Source organism: Platichthys flesus, chromosome 9, assembly GCF_949316205.1.
Source record: "Platichthys flesus chromosome 9, fPlaFle2.1, whole genome shotgun sequence".
Lineage (NCBI taxonomy): Eukaryota > Metazoa > Chordata > Actinopteri > Pleuronectiformes > Pleuronectidae > Platichthys > Platichthys flesus.
In genome coordinates, this window is record NC_084953.1 from 309,005 (window position 1) to 335,490 (window position 26,486).

The 26,486-nt window shown below is 46.9% G+C and overlaps 3 protein-coding genes across 6 annotated transcripts; 1 reads left to right on the forward strand and 2 right to left on the reverse strand.

The window, feature by feature from the left end:
* The first annotated feature begins 1,611 nt into the window (after nucleotides 1–1,611).
* Nucleotides 1,612–24,176, forward strand: apc2 (APC regulator of WNT signaling pathway 2). The gene is made up of 13 exons (XM_062394791.1): nucleotides 1,612–1,767; nucleotides 2,962–3,052; nucleotides 3,379–3,754; nucleotides 4,269–4,377; nucleotides 4,453–4,566; nucleotides 4,723–4,797; nucleotides 11,393–11,488; nucleotides 11,574–11,982; nucleotides 12,390–12,488; nucleotides 13,065–13,204; nucleotides 14,998–15,192; nucleotides 15,478–15,692; nucleotides 15,998–24,176. Exons 1-13 carry the CDS (start codon nucleotides 1,627–1,629, stop codon nucleotides 21,504–21,506), a joined length of 7,569 nt encoding a protein of 2,522 aa, XP_062250775.1. The 5' UTR covers nucleotides 1,612–1,626; the 3' UTR covers nucleotides 21,507–24,176.
* Nucleotides 4,652–8,056, reverse strand: LOC133960285 (E3 ubiquitin/ISG15 ligase TRIM25-like). Of its 3 annotated transcripts, XR_009921907.1 has the most exons (5): nucleotides 7,062–8,056; nucleotides 6,486–6,630; nucleotides 6,370–6,407; nucleotides 5,059–5,882; nucleotides 4,652–4,791 (listed from the first exon to the last, which is right to left on the reverse strand). XR_009921907.1 is itself a non-coding variant. In XM_062394784.1 (4 exons), exons 1-4 carry the CDS (start codon nucleotides 7,819–7,821, stop codon nucleotides 5,323–5,325), a joined length of 1,503 nt encoding a protein of 500 aa, XP_062250768.1. In that variant the 5' UTR covers nucleotides 7,822–8,056; the 3' UTR covers nucleotides 4,791–5,322. The 3 variants fall into 3 exon arrangements, 2 of the variants coding, with proteins under 2 accessions (XP_062250768.1, XP_062250769.1); XM_062394784.1 differs by having other exon boundaries at nucleotides 4,791–5,882; XM_062394785.1 differs by having other exon boundaries at nucleotides 4,791–5,882; nucleotides 6,486–6,627; nucleotides 7,062–8,054.
* Nucleotides 24,177–24,527: 351 nt separating the features above from the next.
* c9h19orf25 (chromosome 9 C19orf25 homolog) lies at nucleotides 24,528–26,459 on the reverse strand. Of its 2 annotated transcripts, none has more exons than XM_062394789.1 (3): nucleotides 26,304–26,459; nucleotides 25,683–25,840; nucleotides 24,528–24,817 (listed from the first exon to the last, which is right to left on the reverse strand). In XM_062394789.1, exons 2-3 carry the CDS (start codon nucleotides 25,813–25,815, stop codon nucleotides 24,606–24,608), a joined length of 345 nt encoding a protein of 114 aa, XP_062250773.1. In that variant the 5' UTR covers nucleotides 25,816–25,840; nucleotides 26,304–26,459; the 3' UTR covers nucleotides 24,528–24,605. The 2 variants fall into 2 exon arrangements, with proteins under 2 accessions (XP_062250773.1, XP_062250774.1); XM_062394790.1 differs by having other exon boundaries at nucleotides 24,528–24,787; nucleotides 26,304–26,453.
* Between the last annotated feature and the right edge of the window lie 27 nt (nucleotides 26,460–26,486).

Genomic DNA, 26,486 nt, shown 5'->3' on the forward strand with positions numbered 1-26,486 from the left:
TAGATCAGGTGTAGATCAGGTGTAGATCAGGTGTAGATCAGGTGTGGATCAGGTATAGAGCAGGTGTAGATCAGGTATAGAGCAGGTGTAGATCAGGTATAGATCAGGTGTAGATCAGGTGTAGATCAGGTGTAGATCAGGTGTAGATCAGGTGTAGATCAGGTGTAGATCAGGTATAGATCAGGTGTAGATCAGGTATAGAGCAGGTGTAGATCAGGTGTAGATCAGGTGTAGATCAGGTGTAGATCAGGTGTAGATCAGGTGTGGATCAGGTATAGAGCAGGTGTAGATCAGGTGTAGATCAGGTGTAGATCAGGTGTAGATCAGGTATAGATCAGGTGTAGATCAGGTGTGGATCAGGTCTGGATCAGGTGTAGAGCAGGTGTAGATCAGGTGTAGATCAGGTGTAGATCAGGTGTGGATCAGGTATAGAGCAGGTGTAGATCAGGTGTAGATCAGGTGTAGATCAGGTGTAGATCAGGTGTAGATCAGGTGTGGATCAGGTCTGGATCAGGTGTAGATCAGGTGTAGATCAGGTGTAGATCAGGTGTAGATCAGGTATAGAGCAGGTGTAGATCAGGTATAGAGCAGGTGTAGATCAGGTATAGAGCAGGTGTAGATCAGGTGTAGATCAGGTGTAGATCAGGTGTAGATCAGGTGTGGATCAGGTATAGATCAGGTGTAGATCAGGTGTAGATCAGGTATGGATCAGGTATAGAGCAGGTGTAGATCAGGTGTAGATCAGGTGTAGATCAGGTGTAGATCAGGTGTGGATCAGGTCTGGATCAGGTGTAGTTCAGGTGTAGATCAGGTCTAGAAGATCAGGTGTAGATCAGGTGTAGATCAGGTGTAGATCAGGTATAGATCAGGTATAGATCAGGTGTGGATCAGGTCTGGATCAGGTGTAGATCAGGTGTAGATCAGGTGTAGATCAGGTGTAGATCAGGTGTAGATCAGGTATAGATCAGGTGTAGATCAGGTGTGGATCAGGTCTGGATCAGGTGTAGATCAGGTGTAGATCAGGTATAGATCAGGTGTAGATCAGGTGTGTATCAGGTCTGGATCAGGTGTAGATCAGGTGTAGATCAGGTATAGATCAGGTGTGGATCAGGTGTGGATCAGGTCTGGATCAGGTGTAGATCAGGTGTAGATCAGGTGTAGATCAGGTGTGGATCAGGTCTGGATCAGGTGTAGATCAGGTGTAGATCAGGTGTAGATCAGGTGTAGATCAGGTGTAGATCAGGTGTAGATCAGGTGTAGATCAGGTGTGGATCAGGTCTGTTTCCTCGGGACTGGATCTGTGGTCCCACATGATGCAACATGAGGACACACAGAGTTCATTAATATTGATTAGTGGACGTCAGACTGCTGCTCGTCTGTTTCATAACAGTGTGTGTGTGTGTGTGTGTGTCTGACTGTGTGTGTGTGTGTGTGTGTGTGTGTGTGTGTGTCTGACTGTGTGTGTGTGTCCTGTAACATACAGTAAAACCCTCATCACAGCAGATTCAGGTGTTTCTCCTCTCAGACTTCTTCAGCCTCCGATCTGTGTCTAAGCCGGCTCTGTAGAAACAGGCTGGTTGACCTCCGGTCTGTGTGTTCCTGCAGGGGGCGCTGCAGAGTGTGAAGATGGCTAACGCCGTAACCTCCTACGACCAGCTCGCCCACCAGGTGGAGGCGCTCCGCAAGGAGAACTCCCACCTGCGGAGGGAGCTGGAGGACAACTCCAACCACTTGTCCAAACTGGAGACGGAGACAAGCGGCATGAAGGTGAGTGTCAGACGAACCACTAGGGGTCAGTGTTATCGGGACATGTGTAGATTAGCTTGATGCGGATGATGCAACGTGACATTTTAACAGTGTTATTGCTTTATTCCTCCGCACTGGCGACACCTAGTGGCTGGAGGCTTCGTGTTTTCTGTCCTTCCCGTTCTTGTAAACAAAATATCTCAAGAACTTGAGGGAATTTCTTCAAAGTTAATAAACGTATTCACTCATGGATGAGCAAATTCAAATATGGTAGTTGAAGGTCAAAGGTCACATGACCTTATATGAGTCTGGGAAAAAAATGTCAGTATGAAAAGATCAATGAAAACATGAAGAAAAAATAATGTCTGTTTTCCTCCAAAGTGACGTTTCTATGAAAATATAAAACTCAATAAATCAACTGAAATAATCCTAATAAGAGAGAGACCTGTGAAGTCCCCGGACCCAGAGGCAGCTGAACATTAATCCTGTCACACAGTCACGTGACCGATGCTGACAGCAGCTGGATTATCAGACTGAGCTCAGAGCGTGATGTGGGAGTCGGAGACTTCCAGACCTGGTGAACCAGGTCATTATATATACAATCTATATTTAATCTATATATAATCTAACCTCAGTCAGATTCTTTATGTTTAGAGTGACTGGATTTTGACGTCTTTGACATCCTGATGTCAGACGTCCTGGTTCAAACTGCCCATCTGGTTTCATTAGATTCATTTGTTTGAGTCTTAAACTGTAAATACAGACGACGACTCGTCTCCACTTCGTCCAGAAATGAAGCCCAAACATCTCATAGCCAAACGCTGCCATCTTGTGGTGAAGACATCATTTGCAGTCAGAATCCGTGGAGTCGAGGTCCCGCCCTTACACGCTCTCAACCAATCCTGAGTCAGTCTTGGTTGTCAATCATGACGTCTCATCCTGTTTTTATATCATCAAATAACTAATTAAAACCAAACAGATGTTAAGTTTGGTCCAAGTCCCGTCTGCCATCGTGGAGGAGGAGGGTTCATACCCTTTACTGCAGTCTGCCACCAGGGGGCGATCCAGATGTTTTGGTTTGACTTTAGGGAGCTGTCATGTCGAGCATCTTTATTTACCGTGGTTCGGTCGTTACTTCAGGTTGCGTCATCACATCTCTGATCCCAAACAGGAAGTGATCATCCCATGAACCTGTGTCTCTGTGATTTGAAACAGGAAGTGCTGAAGCAGCTGCAGAGCAAACTGGAGCAGGAGGCGGGAACCCTGGCGTCGTCAGGGAGGAGCGACGTTCTGCATCAACTCAAAGGTCAGAGGTCGTCTCCGATGAGCTTCTGTAATGACTGTGTGAACGCCGCTGAGCTTCCACAGGGACCAATCAACTCACAGAGAAATGAATCACCTCAATCACTCACCTGATTGGCTGCAGCCTCATTAAGAATAAATCCTCTTAAACAATGAAGGTTAATGAGTTCATCTGGACAAAGTGAATTACCTCAAACAAGGTGTTTGTGTGTGTGTGTGTGTGTGTGTGTGTGTGTGTGTGTGTGAGTGAGCTGCAGCGAGAAGTCAAGTTAACACACGTGATGATGATTGACGCTCCTCTTCCTCCTCTTCCTCCTCTCGCTCCCTCAGAGCTCCACATGGACCTCACTAATTACTACGAACTCAAACACCAACCTCACAACCTGCGGCTGTTGCCGGACAGTCTGGGAGGGGCGGGGCTCACAGGCGCCGGAGGGGCGGGTGCAGACGGGATCCGAGGGGCGGAGTTAGACGATCACCTGGCCATGCCTCTCTCCTCGTGCTCCTCCTCGTCCTCGGTCGCTGCGTTGGGTCGGACCAGGAGTCCGCTCCGAGCTGCGTCGCGTCAGAGCGCAGTGTCCGCGGGCGAGGCCGCCGCCCTGCTGCCGCATCACTTCCTGGACGGAGCCCCGCCCAAAACAGCTGTGATCAGTGGAGCGGACGGGCGACAGAGCGACCATCACCTAGAGGAGCTATACAAAGAGAGGTGAGCGGTGTTCATGTTCTGTGATTTCAGAGTTTCAAACAAAGAGATGAAAGCAGGATTTCATCCTGAAAGTGCTGAGTCATGATAATAATCAAGTCCTAAAATCGTAAAGATCTTAAACTGTGATCTCATAACAAACAAAGACGACGACTCGTCACCACCTTCTCCAGAAACAGCTCAGATACAAACGCTGCCCTCTTGTGGCGATGACTTCACTTGCAGTCAGAGTCTGTTTGATGTTGGACGGATGCCGTGGAATCGAGGTCCCGCCCATACACGCTCTCGACCAATCATGAGTCGGTCTGAGATGTCAACGGTGGCACCTCAGCAGGGTTTATGACTTGTACTGCAGCCAGCCACCAGGGGGCAACCCAGATGCTTTGTTACCCATCTTTATGTGTTTCACAAACAACGACAAAGTCAGACTTCAGATCAAATCTCCTTTTATTTGTATCGTCCATATTCACAAATCCCAATTTGTCTCAAGTGGTTTAACGAGGTGACGTGTGTTCAGGAACCTGCTGCTGGGGGAGATCGACCGGGAGGAGAGAGAGCGCTGCTGGTACTTCAGCCAGCTGGAGGCGCTGTCCCAGAGACTGGTCCAGCTGCCCCGCATCGACACAGTGAGCACACACACACACACACACACACACACTGAGGTTTCTCTGCAGCCTCTGACCTCTGACCTCTGCCTGCAGTTCTCCCTGCAGATGGACCTGATCCGGCAGCAGCTGGAGTTCGAGGCTCAGCAGCTTCGATCTGTGATGGAGGAACGATTCGGCTCCAGTGATGAGATCGTTCACCGGACGCAGGCGAGTTTTAAAACATAAACTAAAAGTTGAAATAAAAAATATTTCAACATGGAAACTACAGATACGTTTATTACTTCACAGTAAGGCGTTGAGGAGATGTAACACAGTGAAGCTGCTGGTGGAAACATCTGGATGTGAACTGTGTGTGTGTTGCAGGTGCGTGTTGCTCGTCTGGAGCAGCTGGAGACGGAGCTGCAGGAGACCCGAGGCAGTCAGGAGAGTCAGCTGCAGGTCAGACACACACACAGTCAGACACACACACAGTCAGACACACACACAGTCAGATAGGCAACACAAATGAAACAAACATCACATGACAACAAATACTTTTTATCCGACTGATTCTAACGAGGTGTAATTAACTGATTCTCCAGATCAGTAATTCAGATTGATTCTGAAGTGTCTCTCGCTCGTCCGTCTCAAGGATCGTTTATTTAAACTTTACGTTTGAAAAAGAGACGCACGTTTCTAACGATGTAACCGTCCACACACCTCAGACGGGTCCTGTCCATTGACGTGGTTGTGAATATCCACCAGAGGGCAGCACAGAGCGGAGAGACTACAGGGCGACGGAGGAAGAGGTTGTGATAAAGTCTCTGCGTCCAGCTGGAGAATCAAACAATAAACAACGGTTATCAACAATTCTCAAAAAGCTCCACCAGTGTTGAGGTTTCTTCTTTGTGCCTCATGGTCCTGTCTGCACTATCGGCTGCAGTGCCCCCACATGGACTCTGGTGGCACTGCTGTCACAGGGATTCACTGCAGCAGGCGTTCCCAGTTCAACTCCACCTGACACAGCGACACCGAGCCGTCGTAGGCCCACACCCAGAAGCCAGGGTACAGCGGCTGGCTGAAGGTGGAGCTGAAGGTGTGGAGGTGGACCATGGCGTCCTGTGAGATGCAGTAGAACGACAGGGATCCTGCAGACCAGTCCAGGTACAGCCCGACTCTGCGGGTGAAGGGATCAGGCGAGGAGGACTGGAATCTCCTGTTGTTGTGACACGGTGTGTAGCTGTCCTCCGAGCACTCCAGACTCCAGGAGCTCTCGTTGTGTCCCAGCAGGCAGCTCGCCGGGTCTCCGTCTCTGGAGAGGCTGTTGTAGGTGACGCCGATGTCGGCGCCGCCGCTCCACTCCACCTCCCAGTACACCGAGTCCAGCAGCCCCTCCCGGCACAGGACCTGAGGGCAGCACTCAAACCGGTCCATGTTTTCCAAGTAGCGATTGTCCGACCACACGCGAGTCGCCTTCCTGTTGTGGGCGGACAGGAGCAGCTCTGAGTTGGCAGTGCTCGGGTCAAAGGTCAGATAAATGGCGACTGAGGAGGAGAAACAAGGAACATGATTGGTTGATCAAATATTTGTGGAAAATTATTTACAATTGAAATATTTGAATCAGTTGAGGATCCTCTGCTGTTCAGACTTTATACAGGAGCTCAGGAGGAGGAAGAGGAACTGAGTGTGATCCTCCAGAGAAGATCCAGAGAACTGAGGAGATACCTCTTCTTTTGGATTTTAGAGACAAAATATTATCAGACAATTATTGATTAGGTCCAGCTACTGCAGTAGTTGGACCTAATCGTGGTAGTTGTGGTTTACTGATGATGTGGTGACAGTTTTCACTTCTATGTAGCATCCAGGGAGGAGAGTAACCTTCACATCCATGTGAGTGTCCACATGTCAACATCCTGATGTGACTCTATGCAGACGATACTGAGAAGTTCATTGAAGCTCTCAACACTGGCAGATCAATATTAGATCGACTCTTTCATGTGAAGCAGACAGAAATAAAAGTAGAGATCTTACAGTTTTTCACCGACCACAGTTCTTCTCCCGGTTCGTCTCTGCAGGAAGAACATCAGACAGTTAGTGAACAGTTTGGTGTTGGACGACTTCAGCTGTCTCCCTGTGGCTCCTCTCACCTCCTGTCCTCGTCTTTGTCTTCTCTCAGACTAATGAGGCTGAGCTCAGAGATCAGATTCTCCAACTGAAGAGTCTCTGAACTTTGTTCTTCTTTGTTCTGGTCTTCCTTTGAATCCACAGAGTCGTGGTCACGTCTCTGATCTGCTGCAGATAAACACACTTTGAAGGAACACGACTTTAAAACACTTTTCTTCCAGCTCTTTTTCCAAAGCTCCACACGAGGTTGTTCTTCTTTATGCAGCTTTTTTGTGAACATGATTTCTTCATATTTTATCAAACGTTCACTGAATTTTAATTTGAGGGTTAAAGGTCAAAGAACATTTCATCAGACAAACTTTCTCTTGGACTAGAGGACAGGATTAGAATTTATATAACGGCAGCAAAGTAATAATTCAAATAATTCACATTTATAAACTAAAAATGAAAACACATTGTGATGAATTCAGTTTATTTGTCTTTCTGTAATAATAATAATAAAAATAATAGTAATCATAATAAGAGATTTGTCATGTTCACCGTGTTCACCACACCGTGGTCAAGATTCAAGATGTCAGCAGCTCATGAGAAGCTCGTACCTGTCTGTGATCTCGTCTCCTCAGGTGGACTAGGTGTCGGTGTCCGCTCAGACCCATCGTCCTCAACGCTCTCCTCTGATTGGTCCTCCATGGTGTTGATCTTGTCTTCGCTGTCTGAGAGTTGTCCTGTGAAACCATCGTCTGTTTGTCTCTCGTTTTTTTCCGAAGTCCTCTTTTTATCTTCCTGTCCGTCCTCGGCTCTTTCACAGCTCCTCAGAGTTTGGTCTCTTCTGAACAGCCTCATAAAGGACACGTCGGTTCTTTCAGCGCTGAGGACTTTTATTTTGTCATTCTGGGCCGAGAGGTCTCTGTTGTCTTTGTCCTTGGACAGAGCCAGTCTGAAGACATTAGAGATGTCCTCTCTGATGAGGCTCAGAGGATTGAAGCTCCTCTCCGCTGCCTGACTGCTTTTAGGATCTGCAGATTTCACGTCTTTGTCTTTGGATGAGTTGCCGAAGATGCTGCCCACGCCCTCTTTCATCTGGCTCAGGTCGTCTCTGAGGAGACTGAGCGTGCTGCTACTCACCTTATTTCCTGTCTGATTGGACGTACGGGCCTCAGGCTCCGCCCTCGTGTCCTTTAACACCTTCAGCACTTCGTCTTTGAACTGGCTGAGGTCGTCTCTGAGGAGCGTCAGCGGGCTGATGGTCTTCTTCTCCGGCTGAACTTTCACCTTCATGTCTTTGACTTCACGGTTTTCTTGAGATTCCTCGTCTCTTGTTTCAGATTTGTCCTGAACCGTTTCCTCCTCGTGACTCATCCTCAGCTTCTGGTTCTGTCAAACCTGATTCACAGCTTTGACTTCATGTTCAGATTCCTCTCAGTCGTTCTCTTCAATGAACCACCGCAGATCTCTGCCTCTTTATGATCGGACGAGGAATCAAGTTTGGTCCAGACGTCAAACTGTCCACTGGAGACGTCTCTGTCTCTCTCTCTCTCTCTCTCTCTCTGTGTTGTCCTCTCTCTCTCTCTCTCTCTCTCTGTCTCTCTCTCTGTGTTGTCCTCTCTCTCTCTCTCTCTCTGTCTCTGTCTCTGTCTCTGTCTCTGTCTCTGTTGTCCTCTCTCTCTCTCTCTCTCTCTCTCTCTCTGTCTCTGTCTCTGTCTCTCTGTCTCTGTCTCTGTCTCTGTCTCTGTCTCTGTCTCTGTCTCTCTCTCTCTCTCTCTGTCTCTGTCTCTGTCTCTGTCTCTCTCTGTCTCTCTCTCTGTGTTGTCCTCTCTCTGTCTGGACTCGTCATTCCTTCATTCAGTTCAACATGTTTCCGGTTGGACCAGTTTGTCTCCATGTCTCCGAGCGGCTGCAGCTGATTGGTGGAAGTGGTCGGCTGCTCGACTTGTTGTTCAGGTTCAGTTCAGGGTTCAGATGACTGAGTGAGAACAAGGATCATCTGATTTATTGTAGCAACATGATCGACACTACTCCATCAATCAATCAATCAATCAATCAATCAATCAACAAAGCAACAGATTTAGTTTGTGTTCGTAAACAGAACTCCTGGTTTTGGTCCCACGGTCCCAGATCTTGTTCTGAGTCTGGTTGTGGTTTGTTATTGTGTCGAGTCTCTACGTTCTGGTTCATTCTCTGGATCTGGATCTGGATCTGAATCTGAATCTGGATCAGATTCTCATCTGCAGTGAAAAGAGTCAGGTGTGTTTTCTTGATGCTGATTGGTGGAGAATAAATTATTGTTTCCATTAGAGCTCATTAATTATTCATCAGTTTAGACTCAGTTTGACCTTTGACCTAAATATTTACTTATTTCCTTAATTTGCTGAAGAAAACACAAATTATCAGAAGTTATGAGACAAGAACAGAATCGTTTTTATAGAAATTATATTGAAAAGTATTTAAAATAACAAAAATGGCAAGACTTTAGAGGAACAGTAACTCTTTGAAAATCACATGTGTAAATATTATCTCAATAATAAAGATTCTGAACTATCTTTATTTTGAAATGTTTCAAAAGTAAGTTTTTAACTAATTACAGAATAAATCCAAAAACATTTGTGTTCTTAAGGTTTTTTAAAAGAAATTTCCACTTTATATTCCACCCCCTCCTCCCCCTCCTCCTCCCCCTCCTCCCTCCCCTCCTCTCCCTCCTCTCCCTCCTCCCCCCTCCTCTCCGTCCTCTCCCTCCTCCCCCTCCTCCTCCTCTCCCTCCTCCTCCCTCCCCCTCCTCCCTCCTCCTCCTCCTGCCCCATCCTCCTCCCCCTCCTCCCTCCTCCCTCCAGCCCGTTGCTAAGCAGACGCCCTCTACCCGTCTCATGGCTGTGATTGGCTGTTGCTAGGCAGTGGATCTGGCACGGAGACGAAAAGCTATGGAAACTTTGAAGGCTCAATTCACTCCTCCTCCTCCTCCTCCTCCTCCTCTTCCTCCTCCTCCTCCTCCTCTTCCTCCTCCTCCTCCTCCTCCTCCTCCTCCTCTTCCTCCTCCTCCTCCTCCTCCTCCTCCTCCTCCTTCTTCACTTAATCCTCCTCCTCCTACTCTTCCTCCTCCTCCACTTCATCCCCCCATCCTCCTTGTCCTCCTCCTCTTATTCCTCCTCCTCTTCATCCTCCTCCTCCTCTTCCTCCTCCTCCGCTTGATCCCCCACCCTCCTCCTCCTCTTCCTCCTCCTCCTCTTCATCCTCCTCCTCGGCCAGTTTCTCGTCACAGTTGTATTTGTTCTGGTTGGAGAACAGCTCAGAGCTCAGCGCTCAGTAGCAACAGAATCAGCTGCAGTGCAGAGAAACTGATTCTGGGTCAGTGACGATAACATCCAGCAGCTCTTAGAGCTGTAAATCAAGATCCTCCACGTCCTTCTGTCGAATACAAATGTGACTCAATTCAATTCGTGGATACGAACGCTGCCATCTTGATGATTTTCATCATCGATCATCAGATTTTTATGATTCAGGAAACTGAGTCTGCAGGAAACAGCTGAACTCATGAGATCCTGCGACGCTCAGCGGCGTCCATTTTGTGTTGATGTAGCAGCAGGTTGTGTTTAATGGAGGTTTGGATCAGAGCCACAGATTCAGTCTGTTCAACACCAGAAGAAGAAGAAGAAATCAAGGTCCTTTGTTACTGCAGGAACACACACACACAGATGCAGACCCACATGCACACACACACACACACACACGCACAAACACACACACACGCACTCTATAGTTGTATGTCAGGACACTCGTTGACATTGTGTTCCCTAAACCTGATTCTGATCCTCAAACTGCCAATTGAATTCATGAGGACCAGACAAAATGTCCTCACAATGACGTAATGAACCAAAACTGTCCTCATAACTATAGATAGACAAACACACACAAACACGTTCTTTGTCTGGAGGTCTTTGGATCCCATCATCCAGAGCCTGCATAACACACACACAGACACACACACAGACACACACACACACCACACCCAGAGGCGTTGCTATGGTGACAGGAATGGAAGCTCAGAGGATTTCAGTCTGAATTTAAATGAAGCTGTGTGTGTGTGTGTGTGTGTTTTACTCATCTTGTGGGGACCTAATCTTTTACATGACATTATTGGGACTTAATTGAGCAGAAACACCGTTAAGGTTAAATTTAGGTTGAGGTTTTGGTCTAGATTTAAATTCTGGTTTAGGTTTAGGTTCTGGTTTAGGTTCTGGTTTAGGTTTAGGTTCTGGTCTAGGTTCTGGTTTAGGTTGAGGTTCTGGTCTAGGTTTAAATTCTGGTTTAGGTTTAGGTTCTGGTTTAGGTTTAGGTTCTGGTTTAGGATCTGGTTTAGGTTTAGGTTCTGGGCTAGGTTCTGGTTTAGGTTCTGGTTTAGGTTTAGGTTCTGGTCTAGGTTTAAGTTCTGGTTTAGGTTTAGGTTCTGGTTATTAAGGTCAGGTAAGGATTAGATTAGGAGTTAGTTTTCAGTTAGATGAAGGTTTTTACAGCCAAGTTTAGTTAACATTTTTGATGAAGCTCAATTTTCCAGAGATTCAAAACTGAATGTTCAGCTGACGACAGATAGAAAGAAGTACAAATATGTGTGTGTTTGTGTGTGTGTGTGTGTGTGTGTGTCTGATCTTTCCTTCACTGGATTTCATCCAAACTTCAAACTAACACTTGATCAATAACCTGAGATGTTAAACTGTGACAGTTGAGTTTAACAATAATAATAATTCAATGCTTCTCTTCCATGTTCAACCTGAGACCCCTGCAGGCTCCATATCAACAGCTCACCAGCCAATCATGATCAGATACATTTCATTGGTTTATTATTAGGGACGAGAACGAGCTTCATCAACCTGAACGTCTTCATGTCTCACTGTGATAATGACATCTTCATCATCACTGTCCTTTTCTCCTTCTTCCTCAGCTGTCTGGAGCTGAGAAGCCCCCTGCTGGTGAACCGGAGAACTCGTCAGCTGCAGCAGCTGCAGGATCAGACGCTCCTGCAGACGGAGGCAGCAAGGTGACAACACATCCGAGCAAACCTGCTGTTTACTTTAAATAAAGCTTCTCCTCATGATCAAGTTGACGGCTGGTGATGTCCTCAGGTGGAGATGGTCTTCTGGTTGCTGTCCATGCTCGCCAACAGAGACAAGGAAGAGATGTCCCGGACTCTTCTGGCCATGTCCAGCTCTCAGGACAGCTGCACTGCCATGAGGAAGTCCGGCTGCGTCCCCCTGCTGGTCCAGATCCTGCACGAAGCCCCGGGTGCTGGAGGTGGTGCTGGAGAGACCACGACGACAGGCAGCACCACGGGGGGCTGCAGCCGAGAGGCCAAATCCAGAGCCAGCGCCGCCCTCCACAACATCATCTACTGCCAGCAGGACGAGGGCCAGGCCCGGCGGGAGATGAGGGTCCTGCACATGCTGGAGCAGGTCCGCACCTACTGCGACAGCGGCTGGGACTGGATCGAGAGCCACGCCACCATGCCTTCACCTGGAGGATCCAGAACCACCGGTGAGTCAAGTTCTCCGTAAACACAGGAGAACCAAAACCAGCGGCAGGACTGAACCGTCAGAGGAGAACCTCAACCTGAGGGTTTTCTTCCTGATACTGTGACCTTAGATCTTTAACAATCACAACACTGAGTTAACGGTCAGAGTTTCACCAGCAAATGTCTCCTCGTCTCCTCGTCTCCTCGTCTCCTCGTCTCCTCGTCTCCTCCAAGAGGGACGAGTTTTAATGAGCTGTAACAGAACTGACTTCAAGTTGGTTCATTCTAATAACAATGAGTTGAAAAATAAAGGACAATGGATGAAGACATTACTGCAGAAATATAAGAATCAAAATGTCATAAAGGGAAAAAATCTAAATGATTCAAATAATAAACATAAAAAGTAACTTTATATTTTTTATATCTTCAGATATTCCAGAACCCGTGGACCCTCAGATCTGTCAGGCCATGTGCGCCATCATGAAGCTTTCCTTCGAGGAGGAGTACCGACGAGCCATGAACGAATTAGGTGTGTGAGTGTGTGAGTGTGTGAGTGTGTTTGTAGGTAGGTGTGAGTGTGTGAATGTGAGAGTGAGTGTGTATGTGAGTGTGTGAGTGAGAGTGAGAGTGTGAGTGTGAGTGTGAGTGTGTGTGTGAGTGTGTGTGTGATTGTGTGTTTGTGTGTGTCTGTGAGTGTTTGTGAGTGTGTGTGTGTTTGTGTGTGTCTGTGAGTGTGAGTGTGTGTGTGATTGTGTGTTTGTGTGTGTGTGAGTGTGTGAATGTGAGTGTGTGAGTGTGTGTGTGTGTGTGTGTGTGTGTGTGTGAGTGTGAGTGTGATTGTGTGTTTGTGTGTGTGTGAGTGTGTGTGCGTGTGAATGTGTGTGTGAGTGTGTGATTGTGTGTTTGTGTGTGTGTGAGTGTGAGTGTGTGAATGTGAGTGTGTGAGTGTGTGTGTGTGTGTGAGTGTGAGTGTGATTGTGTGTTTGTGTGTGTGTGAGTGTGAGTGTGTGTGCGTGTGAATGTGTGTGTGAGTGTGTGAATGTGAGTGTGTGAGTGTGTGTGTGGGGGGGGAACAGCAGGCTGATGTTTGCGTGTGGTTCCCCAGGTGGCCTGCAGGTGGTGGCGGATCTCACCCACCTGGACCATGACATGTACGGAATGCAGAACGATCCCATCAACATGGCGCTGAGACGTTACGCAGGAATGGCTCTGACCAACCTCACGTTTGGAGACGTCGTCAACAAGGTACAAACTAAAATTATAGAAAAAGATGTACGACATGTCAGCTCCAAAAAGTGAAGGTAAATCATCTCGTTGGCCCCCTGGTGGCTGGCTGCAGTACAGATCATAAACCCTTCTCTTCCATATTACAGTTTTTCTCCATTGCTTTGGCTCATTTCACGAAACAGAAATGACATTCTCAAAACAACACGTGCAAACCTCCAAACCACTGGGCACTTGTTCACAACAGATTGGAATATCTCATTCCTTTAATCAAATTGCAATTGTATTAGCACATCCTTGCAATGACAAGTACAATTTCCAACAGCTTGCACAAATTTCAAATGATTTAGCCCACCTTTGCAAACGGTTCGGTACAATTGCCTTCAGTTAACCCAATTACCAATTGAATATATATTGCTGGTCAGAACTGACTGTCGCTTCTCAGTCAAGTGGTCTTTCTCTGCAGAACATGTTGGCATCATTTCATTGTGTACATCATCACCTGCACAATAGTTCACTCCACTGTCAAAATCGTACCATGAAAAACATCATGGTATATACTGTAATAAGGATATCTTTGATCATCGACTTAATTTTCAGGTACAACTAGAACTTTAGTATTCAAGGTTGAGTTTCACACATCTGATCACCAGTCACACAGTAAGTTTACAGTTCTTCTCAATTGCTTTGGCTCATCTCACGAAACAGAAATGACATTCTCAGAGCTCTAAGTGCAATGGGCAAAATAGCCCATATGGTCCAGCACAACTACATGATCACCTTCAAAAGGTCATATCTCACTATACCAAATTTTAGTTTTGATGTGCTTATTGTTTGACAGTATATTGTGCTGTACACATGTTCTGTTACTGTAAGCACAATGTATGGCAATTACTGTAACAATTTCCATGGCAGTATGAGTTCAATAAACATATTTTATGTGAAACCTTGAATAAATCTTTTTTCTGTTTGATACACATAATATCTGGAAAGAAAACATCAACTGTAACCATTCAGTGACCATTCAAGGACTGAGCCAAGATTGAAATGTGCACATGAGGGATATTTCTATGGTCCACTGCCATCCTGACAAAACATCTAAACATTTTGACCTGTAGTGTTTAAACAATGCCAAAGGGACTTTTCGTTTTGGGGGCACTGACTATTTGTATGAGAAAAGGATTTAGTTTGACTGATGAGTTGGCTGTTTTGGGAGAGATATGACCTTTTGCAGTTGTGCTATGGAGTTTTGCTGAACCATCTATGATATTTTGAGAGATGAGCCACAGCAATCGAGAAGGAAATATTCATTTTGGGGGCACTGACTATTTATATGAGAAAATGATTTGGTTTTGAAACTTGAGTTAACTGTTTTGGGTGAGATATGACCTTTTGAAGGTGAACTATGTAGTTGTGCTGAAACATATGGGCTATTATGCCAATTGCACTTAGAGCTCTGAGAATGTCATTTCTGTTTCGTGAAATGAGCCAAAGCAATGGAGAAAAACTGTAAGAGATGGGACATGAGACTCATGATTGGTCAAAAACGTGTATGGGCGGGACCTTGATACCACATTTCAGACTCTGCAAGTGATGTCATCCCAACAAGGTGGCAGTGTTGGAATCTGAGATGTTTGGCTTCATCTCTGGAGGAACTGGAGACGTGTCGTCCATCTTTATCTACAGTCACTGATCGATTTTTGTTGTCGTCACTGTTGTTAATGTTGTTGAACATTTTATTTGCTGTAGAATAAGACGTGTCTCTTTATGTAATGAGATTCAAATCCGATTGATCCGTGTTGGTCGTCCCGCAGGCGACCCTGTGCTCGAAGAAGAGCTGCCTCCAGGCTCTGGTGGCCCAGCTGGCCTCAGACAGCGAGGAGCTTCATCAGGTGGTCTCCAGCATCCTGAGGAACCTGTCCTGGAGGGCCGACGTCAGCAGCAAGAGAGTCCTCCGAGACATCGGATGCGTGTCTGCGCTGATGACCTGCGCCCTGCAGGCCACTAAGGTGAGGAAGACAAACCAACCCACACCGAGTCGATGCCGCGATGAGAGAGGAGCCAGATTTATTTTTGAAAATGATGTGAAGATGATCAGTTCTTTTGAGATTTAAAATCCAGAGTGAAACATTTCAAATGTTGTCCTCCAGACATTGAGTTATACGTTATGCTCATTATTACTGTACTTCTCTGAAATGTTTGTGATTGTGATGTTGAAATACTAATGTTGATGCATCTTTTGTACAGATTAGATAATAAAGTTCTTAAACTGAATTGTTGGGCTGGTTCTGCAGGAGTCGACCCTGAAGAGTCTCCTGAGCGCTCTGTGGAACCTGTCGGCTCACAGCGTGGAAAACAAAGTGGCCATCTGCTCCGTGGACAGCGCTCTGGGATTCTTGGTCAGTACGCTGACGTACCGCTGTCAGACCAACTCACTTGCCATCATCGAGAGCGGAGGGGGGATCCTACGAAACGTGTCGAGTTTGGTCGCCACACGAGAAGACTACAGGTCCGTTTCTCAGACTAGACCACAAGCCGTCACTTTGGTGCTTTTTTACTATGACGGAAGAAACTTGTTGAAAGAAAAAATATTTTTTGGAGCTTTTAACCAAAACTCAGCCAAACTTCATCTTTTAAATAGGACTGAGAATCCCTGACTTCATCCTTTTGTTTTCTGTGCATGTAAAAAATTAGAAAAGTAAATTAATTTTCCACGTAGCAAATTTTTGCCTGTAATCTGCTTGCAAAGTATTTAAACTGCCAGACATTATATAAATATTTATCTAAAATCTTTGTTGTTTTCTTTCTTCACAGGCAAATCCTCAGGGACCATAACTGCCTCCAGACTCTGCTGCAGCACCTGCGCTCCCACAGCCTGACCATCGTGAGCAACGCCTGCGGGACTCTCTGGAACCTTTCAGCTCGGAGTCCAAAAGACCAGGAGCTGCTGTGGGACCTCGGAGCAGTCAGCATGTTGCGCAACCTTATCCATTCTAAGCACAAAATGATAGCCATGGGCAGCGCTGCAGCTTTAAGGAATCTCCTCACCAATCGACCCCTGAAATATAAGGATGCTGCAGTCGTATCCCCTGGCTCCTGCATGCCCTCTCTCTACATGAGGAAGCAGAAGGCTCTGGAGGCGGAGCTGGATGCCAAACACCTGGCGGAGACCTTTGACACCCTTGAGAAACAGAGCCCCAAGCACTTGACCCTCAACAAGCCACTTCGGCACATTGAGAGTCTGGTGAAGGATTATGCTTCTGATTCTGGATGTTTTGATGATGATGAGGCTCCCAACGTCTCCAGCAGCCTGGACACTGGCAGCTTCTCTATGCTGTCAATGTTCCTCAACAACTCTAACTTCCTGCAGAACCAGCCTCGTAAGAGGGACAACGAACCTGAGAGGGATGTAGAAACACATCCGCTGATCGAGAAGAGACATGCACCTTCAGACGATGTGGTATCAGCCGCTGCAGAGAAGCTAGCAAAAAAGATCACCAACACAGTTGCCAAGATCGACAGGTTAGTGGAGGACATCACCATGCAGACATCCTCGGAGGATAGTTTGAGCCTCAGCTCTGAGGATCACCTGGCAGACTGGCCTTATGGACTAGATGATCTCAATGAAACTAAATCTTGCTCCCCCTGCCGTATGTCTGATACGAGCAGCCTGGCTCACAGAGAACGTCTCAGCCGAGCCCACGCCCTACTGCGCCTCAAAACTGCCCACAAGAGTGTCTCCACAGACAGTCTAAACAGTGGCAGCACCAGTGATGGCTACTGTGGCAGCAAAGACCAGATGCGACCTGCTCCAAGAGCCCTTATGGTACAGAAACGACCCAACCAGCTGGATCTTAAGGTGGCTCATCAAGAGTACCTGAATTTTGGACCTGTTGTCCTGACTGAGACTAGCCAGCAGGATATTCCGGAGCGAGATTTTGTGGACAACAAAGATGTGACGGTTCTAGAACTAAGCGACACAGATTTAGAAAAGAACCAGGATAAACCCCTACAAACACCAGTCAGTGCATCCACTAAAGTCTCCTCCGATGTCAGCATGACTTCAATCAAACTGTCTCCATCTTATCAGCAGGTCCCTCTCATTCAAAGTGTGGCCACGTTTGGTGTCGCAAAGACAGCGATCAACGTCCAGGCTGCCCAAGCAATGAGGAGGCAAGCATGGGTACCTACGGTCATGACCGGGGGGAGCATTACAAAATTCTCCCCGATGGCATCCAGCAGAAGCCCAACCATCGCCACGATGGAGACAGTCCAGAAGTACTCAGTAGAGAACACACCAATCTGCTTCTCCCGCTGCAGCTCACTGTCCTCCCTCTCTTCTGGTGACGGGGCACTGGATGGACAAAGTGAAAATGAGCTGGAGAGCGACTCGTCTTTAGAAATTATTGAAGTGGAGGATGGAGAAGTGTTGCAGAGAACTGAAGAGGATGAAACCTTAGAGGATCTGAGTGACAGCCAGCTGCTGATGACTGACTCTAAAACCTTCCCAATTAAAGAGACGGAGCCGATTGAAATCCCCCATCCTAGTAAAAGGGAAAAGGTTTTCCTCAGAGGAGCTTCACCGGCTGCACTTGATGACAGATCTCCATCTAGTTCATCTGAGAACTACATCCATGAGACACCCTTGATAATGAGTCGCTGTAGCTCAGTCAGTTCCCTGGGCAGTTTTGACTCTCCCTCTATAGACAGCTCAATCCAAAGTGATCCATGCAGTGAGATGATTGATGGGACAATTAGTCCCAGCGATCTCCCCGACAGTCCAGGGCAAACAATGCCACCAAGCCGAAGTAAAACTCCATGTTGTGTCGAGCCGAATGGAACAGAGACACAGACCTCAGGAAACGCTGGCCAGTGGGAAAGTAGCCTGCGGAAGTTCATGGAGATCACAGACTCGAAGGAAAGGTTTAATCTTCCTCCTGATCTGGACACAATGATCTACTTCACGGTGGAAAAACCCACTGAGAACTTCTCTTGTGCTTCGAGCTTAAGTGCTCTGCCTCTCCATGAACACTACATACAGAAAGAAGTGGAGCTGAAGTTGACCCCCCTGCTCCAGCAAAACGACAAAAACCTTCCGTTTCCTGATGAGGACGAGCAAGGACTCGACCACGGGGAAAGATACAGTGAGGGCAACTCAGACGATGACATCGAAATATTAAAAGAATGCATCAACTCAGCAATGCCCTCCAAGTTCAGAAAAGTAAGACCTTCCCTGATGACCACAATCCCTTCTCATATTCTCAATTCCCGAAAACAGATTCATCTTCCTGTGTACATGGTGCTCCCGAATGGAAAAACACAAATGTGTCCTGGAAGGAGAATTGTCATCCCACAAAAGGACTTCAAATTTGACGATTCATCCTTCACTGATTCTGCAGAAGGTACACCTGTTAACTTCTCCAGCACAACATCGCTAAGTGATGAAACACTTCAGTATCCAGTGAAAGAGAGGGGGGCTAAGGACTGCACAGCTAAAGGTATGAACAAACATGAAGTGCTCGACGATGAGGACAAGAGGATTGAAGACTTGAGGATATTCTCACACTTCCACAAACCCAACAGGATGAATTACCCACCTGAGATCAAAATGAACCGAGCCACCAAACATGTGATTCCCACTCAGAGGGTCCTGATGCAGAGCAAAGAGGTGGCTGATCGAGTGGCGAGCCAGAGAAATCGTGATCATTCTCCAAACCAACAAAAGAAGAAGCAAGGTCAAGGCACCGTCAGAAAACTGGACCTGCCGGTCATAAAGCAGAACTCAGAAGGGAACCTTAATGTGGGATCACAAAGAGGAAACACAATATATCGACAGACGACGCATTCTTCAGAGGACAGTTTCTACGATGACAATAATGAAATTGATGAAACATTGAAGCGAACGAGTCGAAGACAGATCAGGGAAGTGAGTAGAAACACTCTCTCCCGGAGTATGACCAATGTTGGCAGGCTTGATAATTCCCAATCGAAGGCCAGAGGATTTAACAGGATTAAACAGAATCTGATGAAGGATGAGTCTCTGGGATGTTACTCACTCAGCTCCTCTCTTAGTTCACTGAGTGATGCCGAGTTTGAGGATCACAAATCAAAAGCCCAACAAATATGGTACAAAAACAGACACAACAAAACTCTGAATATGATGCAACAAACAAAGTCGATGACCATTCACAGCCAGTATGAAGAGCAAAGCTCACCAAGCTCCGTCAGCATGGATTCAGAGGATGACCTCCTTCAGAAATGCATCACGTCTGCCATGCCCAAGCAGAGGAGGAAGCTTGCTGCCAGGAGGAAGAAAGCTGAAAACACTCAGAAACAAAAAGCATCTGATCTCTGGAACATGGACGAGGAAATGGATAGTGACGACACGGCATGGGATAGAGATTCCGACCTCAACAGTGTTGAATGGAGAGCCATTCAGGAAGGTGCTAATTGTGTTGTCAGTGGGCTGCAGGCCTCCAAGTCTCAAGATCCATCCTCTGAGGAGACGGAATCAGTCCTGTCCTTCATGTCAACCTCCAGCTTTACACCCAAAGAAAGGAAGTTTGCTAAAGACAAAAAGGTAAATAAACCTTTAGACTTCGCACAACGCAAGCCAGTTGCAAACTTACCTGTGGTTTTCAGAGGCAGGACGGTGATTTATACACCAAAAAAAGAGACATCTCCATCACAAATACCTCCACCCAGAAAAGTTCCAACAAAGACAGATGCTCCAAAGAACCCAAATCTGGCTCAGCACAGATCTAAGAGCCTTCACCGACTGGGCCGTCCCCAGGACATAGAGCTGTCTTTGCCAAAGAGGAGCTCTACTCCACCTCCAAGGATACCAAAAAGTTCATCCTCTGGATCGTCACAAAGCTCTACAGCCTCCAAACAGACTCAGAGGAAGATAACATCGCCGATTCAGACAAAAAAACCCATCCAGAAAAAGAACGCCACACCAGCTAGCAGTCCCCCTGAAAGGAAGGGACGATCTCCTGTTGTGAATCAAAATGAAAGATCACCACCACCTAAAACTCAGAAGTCACCTGTCCGAATCCCTTTCATGCAAAGTTCAGGCAGACAACCCAGACCTCTGTCACCGCTAGTGACCGATCAAACAACCACCAGACAAACCAGTCAGGTCAATGGGAAAAGGGTTCTGCCCCCCAATCGATTTGACCTGGTTAGGATGACTTCTGTCCACTCAAGTGGTGTCGAGACTGATCGCAGTGGGTTCTTGAGACAGCTGACTTTCATTAAGGAATCAAAGACTGTGCTGAGACGTGATGGATCTGTCCGCAAGATGCCTGGATCCCAGAATGGATCTCCCCGCAGAGCAGTTCCTGGAGCTTCAGCTGTCTTCCTTTGCTCATCCCGCTGTCAGGAACTTAAGGCAGCTGTGCAAGGCCCAAGAAGGATGCAGGTCAAAGGTCCAGGACAAGCTCAGATAGTCCACAGACAAGACTGTTGCCTTCAGAAGCAGTCTACAGCCCTCTGTAGAGCAACTTCTAGTGAAAGGGATCTATCAGGCAGACGTCAAGCCAGGAGGACTAGCTCAGAAAGCCCCTGCAGGGTGGCTCAGAGAACTGGGCCTGGCAGGGTGTCCGGAGTCAGGCGTCAACAAGACAAAGATAATTTTAAACGTCACGCATCATCACCAAGCATTAACATACTGAGCCGGGTGACCAGCCGTTCTTCCCTCCGCTCTTCGTCTTCTGATTCAAGTGGAAGAGCGAAGAGCGAGGATGATACAAAGAAGAAAGGTCAGCGATCCTCGTCTCGGCTGAACGACAGAGTGACCTGGAGGAGAATCAGGGATGAAGATGTACCTCAGATCTTGAAAAGTACCCTGCCAGCTAATGCATTACCTCTGGTGCCTTCTCCTGACGGGGAAAAGCCAAAGCTGCCAGCGCTTCCAGGAAAACTGCCAACCATTCTCCTTGCATCTCGCAAGACAAGTGACGCAACCGTCCAGACAGAAGATTTTACCAATAACAAGACCAACTCGAGCACCTCTCCGACGGTCCAAACTGCACCAGAAGTGGCACAACTCGCCCTTTTCAGGAAGATCAGTTCAGCCCCAGGTAGTTACCTCCAGGATGGTGATGCAGACGGTTCCCTGAGAGGCCACAGCACCAGATCTACAGGAACATCAGACAGCCACGTGGGCGGAGTTGTTCATTTCCGCCACGGTTCCCCTAGCAAGGCTGTCCGAGTTACCCCGTTCAACTACACCCCCAGCCCCCAGGCCTGCTGCCTGCAGGACGCAAAGAGCCAAGCTGCCACCTTCAACGAGAAGTCCGGGGAGAAGAGTGAGTCCTAAGACGTTTAGTGAATTACAGGACGACTGCATTGTGTTCCTGATTCAATCTCTCAAACACTCAGGTGGACAGATGAGGAGTGCGCTGGTCCCTATACCTCGGACATTGACCCTTTATTTTCCCCATTCACTCCATTCAAGTTTGATCATAGCTTCCATTCGAACAGGGTTGGATGTTTGCATCAAGACAGGTCGGACATGAACGGACACACAATAACTTTTAGAGATGCACTTCAGAGAAAAGTCTCCCCTGAGTAGGAAGTGCATCTTTTTGTACTTTTTTGTATTTGTAGAATATTCATTGCCTGGTAGAAGTGTAGTGAAACAAAAAGCAAAAGACAATGAACTTGATTTCAGCACACGAGTCACCATCGGTCTCCAGGACAGAATCGTTAACAAGAACAATATTATGCAAACGTTAGAGTGAAAGCTCAGCTTGACTTTCACAAGGGACACAAACACACCGACATGTAAAGTATTTTTTACATCTACGCCTCATCACTCGATATGAGACACTGTTAACATCTCCAGAGTCCAACTGGGTCAGAGGGAAGATTTTTGATTGAACATTCGTTCAACTTATTTGCATTATTACTTTGAAATTAACCAGTTTTCTTTTGTTCTTGGGTTGATGTGTTTTCACTTTCACACGACAACAGAATAAAAACTGTTTACTACTATTGAAATGTAGAAGTAGCTCAAAACCTTCGCGAAGCTACAGGTAGATGCACAAGCAAGACGGAAGAAGAACATAAGAACAAACTAGTAACTCCAGGGGAACTGTGGGGGGGGGGGGGGGGGGGTTAACTAATCCAGAAAATGTAATATTGTACAAAATATGCCTCAATATTATTGCGAGCGGTTTATAATCTCAGTAAATAGAGTCCTGTCCAACCTTATATACAGAGATGAGATGAGTATCATTCTTACTCTATTAGTCTGAGGGGATGATTCATGAAGAATCCTCACGCTGACCCCTGCTGGACTGTTCCATCACTGCATTAGTAAATATTACAGCTGATACTGTTATTTTTCAACCTTTGGTTCCTCTGTGTCTTAATACGTGTTGTAAATATCATTCATATATACAAAACCTTCCAAGCTTCCCAGTGTTGCTCCCTGACAGCATGCTAATATATTCACTGACTGTAAACACACAATGACGTCGTTCCTCCGCGGTAACGAGAGCATTACTACAAATCTGTATTATTGTGCAGCAAAGACCTATAATGCTATAAAGTGTGCGTGTTAGATGAACGAAGCGACAACGCGCCTTGTTGGAGTATTTCCTGTTAGGAGATGAACAGATGGTTTGATTGGCTGATGGTCGACAGGCGTGTGTCCTCTGGAAGTCTTTACAAACGCGTTAATATCTGCTTTACTGTGTTGCTGTAAAAGTAGCGGTAGGTGGAGAAGAAGTCGAACATTAATACGATGAGTATTCTCTGTAGTTGTTCCCTCACTCGTCCATGTGTGCTCAGAGACAGGGACAGGACGGACGTGTCCACCCTGAGGGGCTGTTTAACGTTCTGTATTTACCTGTTGTTTCCACAGCATGTTTTCAATATGAAGAAAACCAAGTAGCTTTTAAAAACAAACCGTGCAGGTCTGTCGCGAGGTCATCAAGACAGAAAGACACTCAGACGTTACACATGAGCTCAAATAGGAGTCAAGTGTGTGTTTGTGAAATGATCACATTCAAAGTCTGACAATCTTCCTGACATGTTCCTCACGTGCTCTGGAGGTTCTGGATGTGATAACATGTATGAGTCTGTGTCTCTGGACATTCTCTGGATCTTTTCCTGAAGCTTCCTGGTAAAGTGAGTCCATGTGAGAAACAGCTGGACAATGTCTGGTGTGTCAACCTGCCAGTGACTCGTAGCTAGAGCCACAACAACTTATGGTTTAATCAATTCATGGATTGACATACAGCCGTGTGAGGAGCTCTTCAACATATGAACTCAAATAAATTCAACAAAATGAAATAAAATGTGACACTTAACAATTTCACACATTTACAAACACGTTTCTGATTAGTTCACAGGTTTAAAGGTGACAAGAAACTTTCTGATCATCATTTCACTAACTTTTTTTGATCTTATTTAAGCTCATGACTGAAAGTTGAAGTTCTAAACTTTGCAGCCGTGTATTTTATACTCGGACAGATTGTTGGTGAAAATCCTTTTAACAGCCCCACGATGAAAACTGTGTGACTGAGACAAACGGGGAATCAAGCTCCATCAAAAGGTCCTGAAGTTTGTCCACGCCCCCGTCAGCGTCCTCGTTCACACCCGGCTGAGATCAGGTGAATCTGAACTCTCGGTTGTTTGAGTTCACTCAAAAAGTGGATGTTGGACTTTTGATGGCTCATCATTCGGAGACTCCTCAGCCGACTGAGATCCTTTACATTCATGTGGTTTTGTCTGCATCAGGTACATTGAGGGACGATGGGGGACATCCCCTTGAACGTCTCACAAATCTGTCAGTTCAACAAATATTCATCATTGACTTAGGAAATAAATGATTCTGTATTTATTCAATCTAATAAATAGATCTCAGCCCTTTGTATGTGAATGAGGCCGTGGAGGTGACGCTGTCATGTGAAAGAGGCAAAGCAACAGACGTGTTTCATTATATATGTTTTCATCTAATAAAGAGTGACGTGTTTCCTTACACTGCCGTGTTGATCTCTTCAGACACAGTGAGGACGGGACTGAACCAGCACACACTGCCTGGCTCCTTTCAACTGAGCATGACACAAGAAAACTGAGACTGACACTTTTACATTTATCTCTTTTTCTGACTTTGCAGCATTTTTAAATGTCTCATCAGATTTATACAGTTTTGTTTCTCTGCGTTTTCTTGCGGTGAAGTGAGTTAAGTCAAAAGATTATAAAACTCAAAACAGGGAAGGTGCATTTAAGGTGATGAGCTGCATAACAGCAAAAACACACACTTTGTGTTTGTACCTGAATGCAACACAAGAGTCTGTCAGTCCCAATGATCTGATCTCACCCCCCCCCCCCCCCCCCCCCCCCCCCCGGTGTCGGGGGTCAAGGGCGCGGGTCAGAGAACAGTCAGCTAAGCCACCAGGCTGTAGAGTCAGAGGGTTTGACCTTTGACCTTTTCCACATCTCTGTCCAGCTGCTCCCCCGCAGCCTTTAGCTCCTCCCTCTGTCGCAGCAGCCGACCTCGAGCTTCCTGCAGCCGCTCGTTCAGCTCCAGGTACCGACGGCACTGAAGGAACTTCATGTCCACGTCCGAGTCTGAGGACCGGGACACGTCTGAGGAGACAGACAGAGGCAGGGGGTTCACTACAGACAGACAGAGGCAGGGGGTTCACTACAGACAGACGGGTGGTTAACTACAGACAGACAGACAAGTGTTTCACTGCAGACAGACAGGTGGTTCACTACAGACAGACAGAGGCAGGGGTTCACTACAGACAGACAGAGGCAGGGGTTCACTACAGACAGACAGACAGGTGGTTCACTACAGACAGACGGGTGGTTAACTACAGACAGACAGACAGGTGGTTAACTACAGACAGACAAGTGTTTCACTGCAGACAGACAGGTGGTTCACTACAGACAGACAGAGGCAGGGGGTTCACTACAGACAGACAGACAGGTGGTTCACTACAGACAGACAGAGGCAGGGGGTTCACTACAGACAGACAGACAGGTGGTTCACTACAGACAGACGGGTGGTTCACTACAGACAGACGGGTGGTTCACTACAGACAGACAGACAGACAGGTGGTTCACTATAGGACGGTCGACAGGTGGATGATGGTCAACAGACAGACAGGTGGTTAACTACAGACAGACAGGTGTTTCACTGCAGACAGACAGGTGGTTCACTACAGACAGACAGAGGCAGGGGTTCACTACAGACAGACGGACAGGTGGTTCACTACAGACAGACGGTTGGTTAACTACAGACAGACAGACAGGTGGTTAACTACAGACAGACGGTTGGTTAACTACAGACAGACAGACAGGTGGTTCACTACAGACAGACGGTTGGTTAACTACAGACAGACAGACAGGTGGTTCACTACAGACAGACGGGTGGTTCACTACAGACAGACAGAGGCAGGGGTTCACTACAGACAGACAGACAGGTGGATGATGGTCAACAGATGGACAGATGTTGGACGGGCCCAGGTGGACTCACCCTGTCCACTCTGCTCCAGGACACTGAACACTGGGTCGCTGGGTGCAGTTCTGTTGATGTCCTCAAGGATCTGGTCCACAGTGGGGGGGTCAGGACGGCTGGGCAGAACCACCCTCTTCTTGTTTTTATTCATGATGGGGACCCTCGGACACACAGACCTGAAACCACAGGAAACGGAACCCTGTGACACCAAATACCCAGAATGCAACGAGAAGCTCCAGACGTCTGTGTATTTATCTATTAAATTAAGTTTCAATGATTTCTCCTGAACGTTTATTTGTGTCTGAACAGGGATTTAATTAAATCTAAGAAATTCAACGACTCGTTCTTCAATACGGAAGAAAACAAATCTACCAGAATTTATCAGAACAGAATTTATACGAGCTTGACATGTTGCTAGGTGCTGGAGGCTAACTGAGCTAGCTAGCTACACCAGTGTGCACGTGGACACGAGTCAAGTCCAGTCCATGTCTGAGCCGAACTGAACCAGATCCTCATCTTATCGATAAGAGGTCGCAGATGAAGATGAGAGATGGCGTCACGTCTGGATAGCAGCTGCTGTGTGTGCACAGGCTTCCTGCTCTGCGGCGTCAGAGCCCGGGGCCGGTGGGCCGGTCTCACCGTGTCGTGTCCCTGCGGAGCTCCGCGGTCTCTCGGTGGAGCTCGGTGGATCTGCGGGGATTTGAACCGGATTCACGGAAACAAAATCACGAAAACACGCAGATCCCGCAGAAAAACTACAAACGTGTCGATAACAAACCGCAGTTGAGCCTAGACCCGCCCCCTAACTGGCCTTTGATTGGG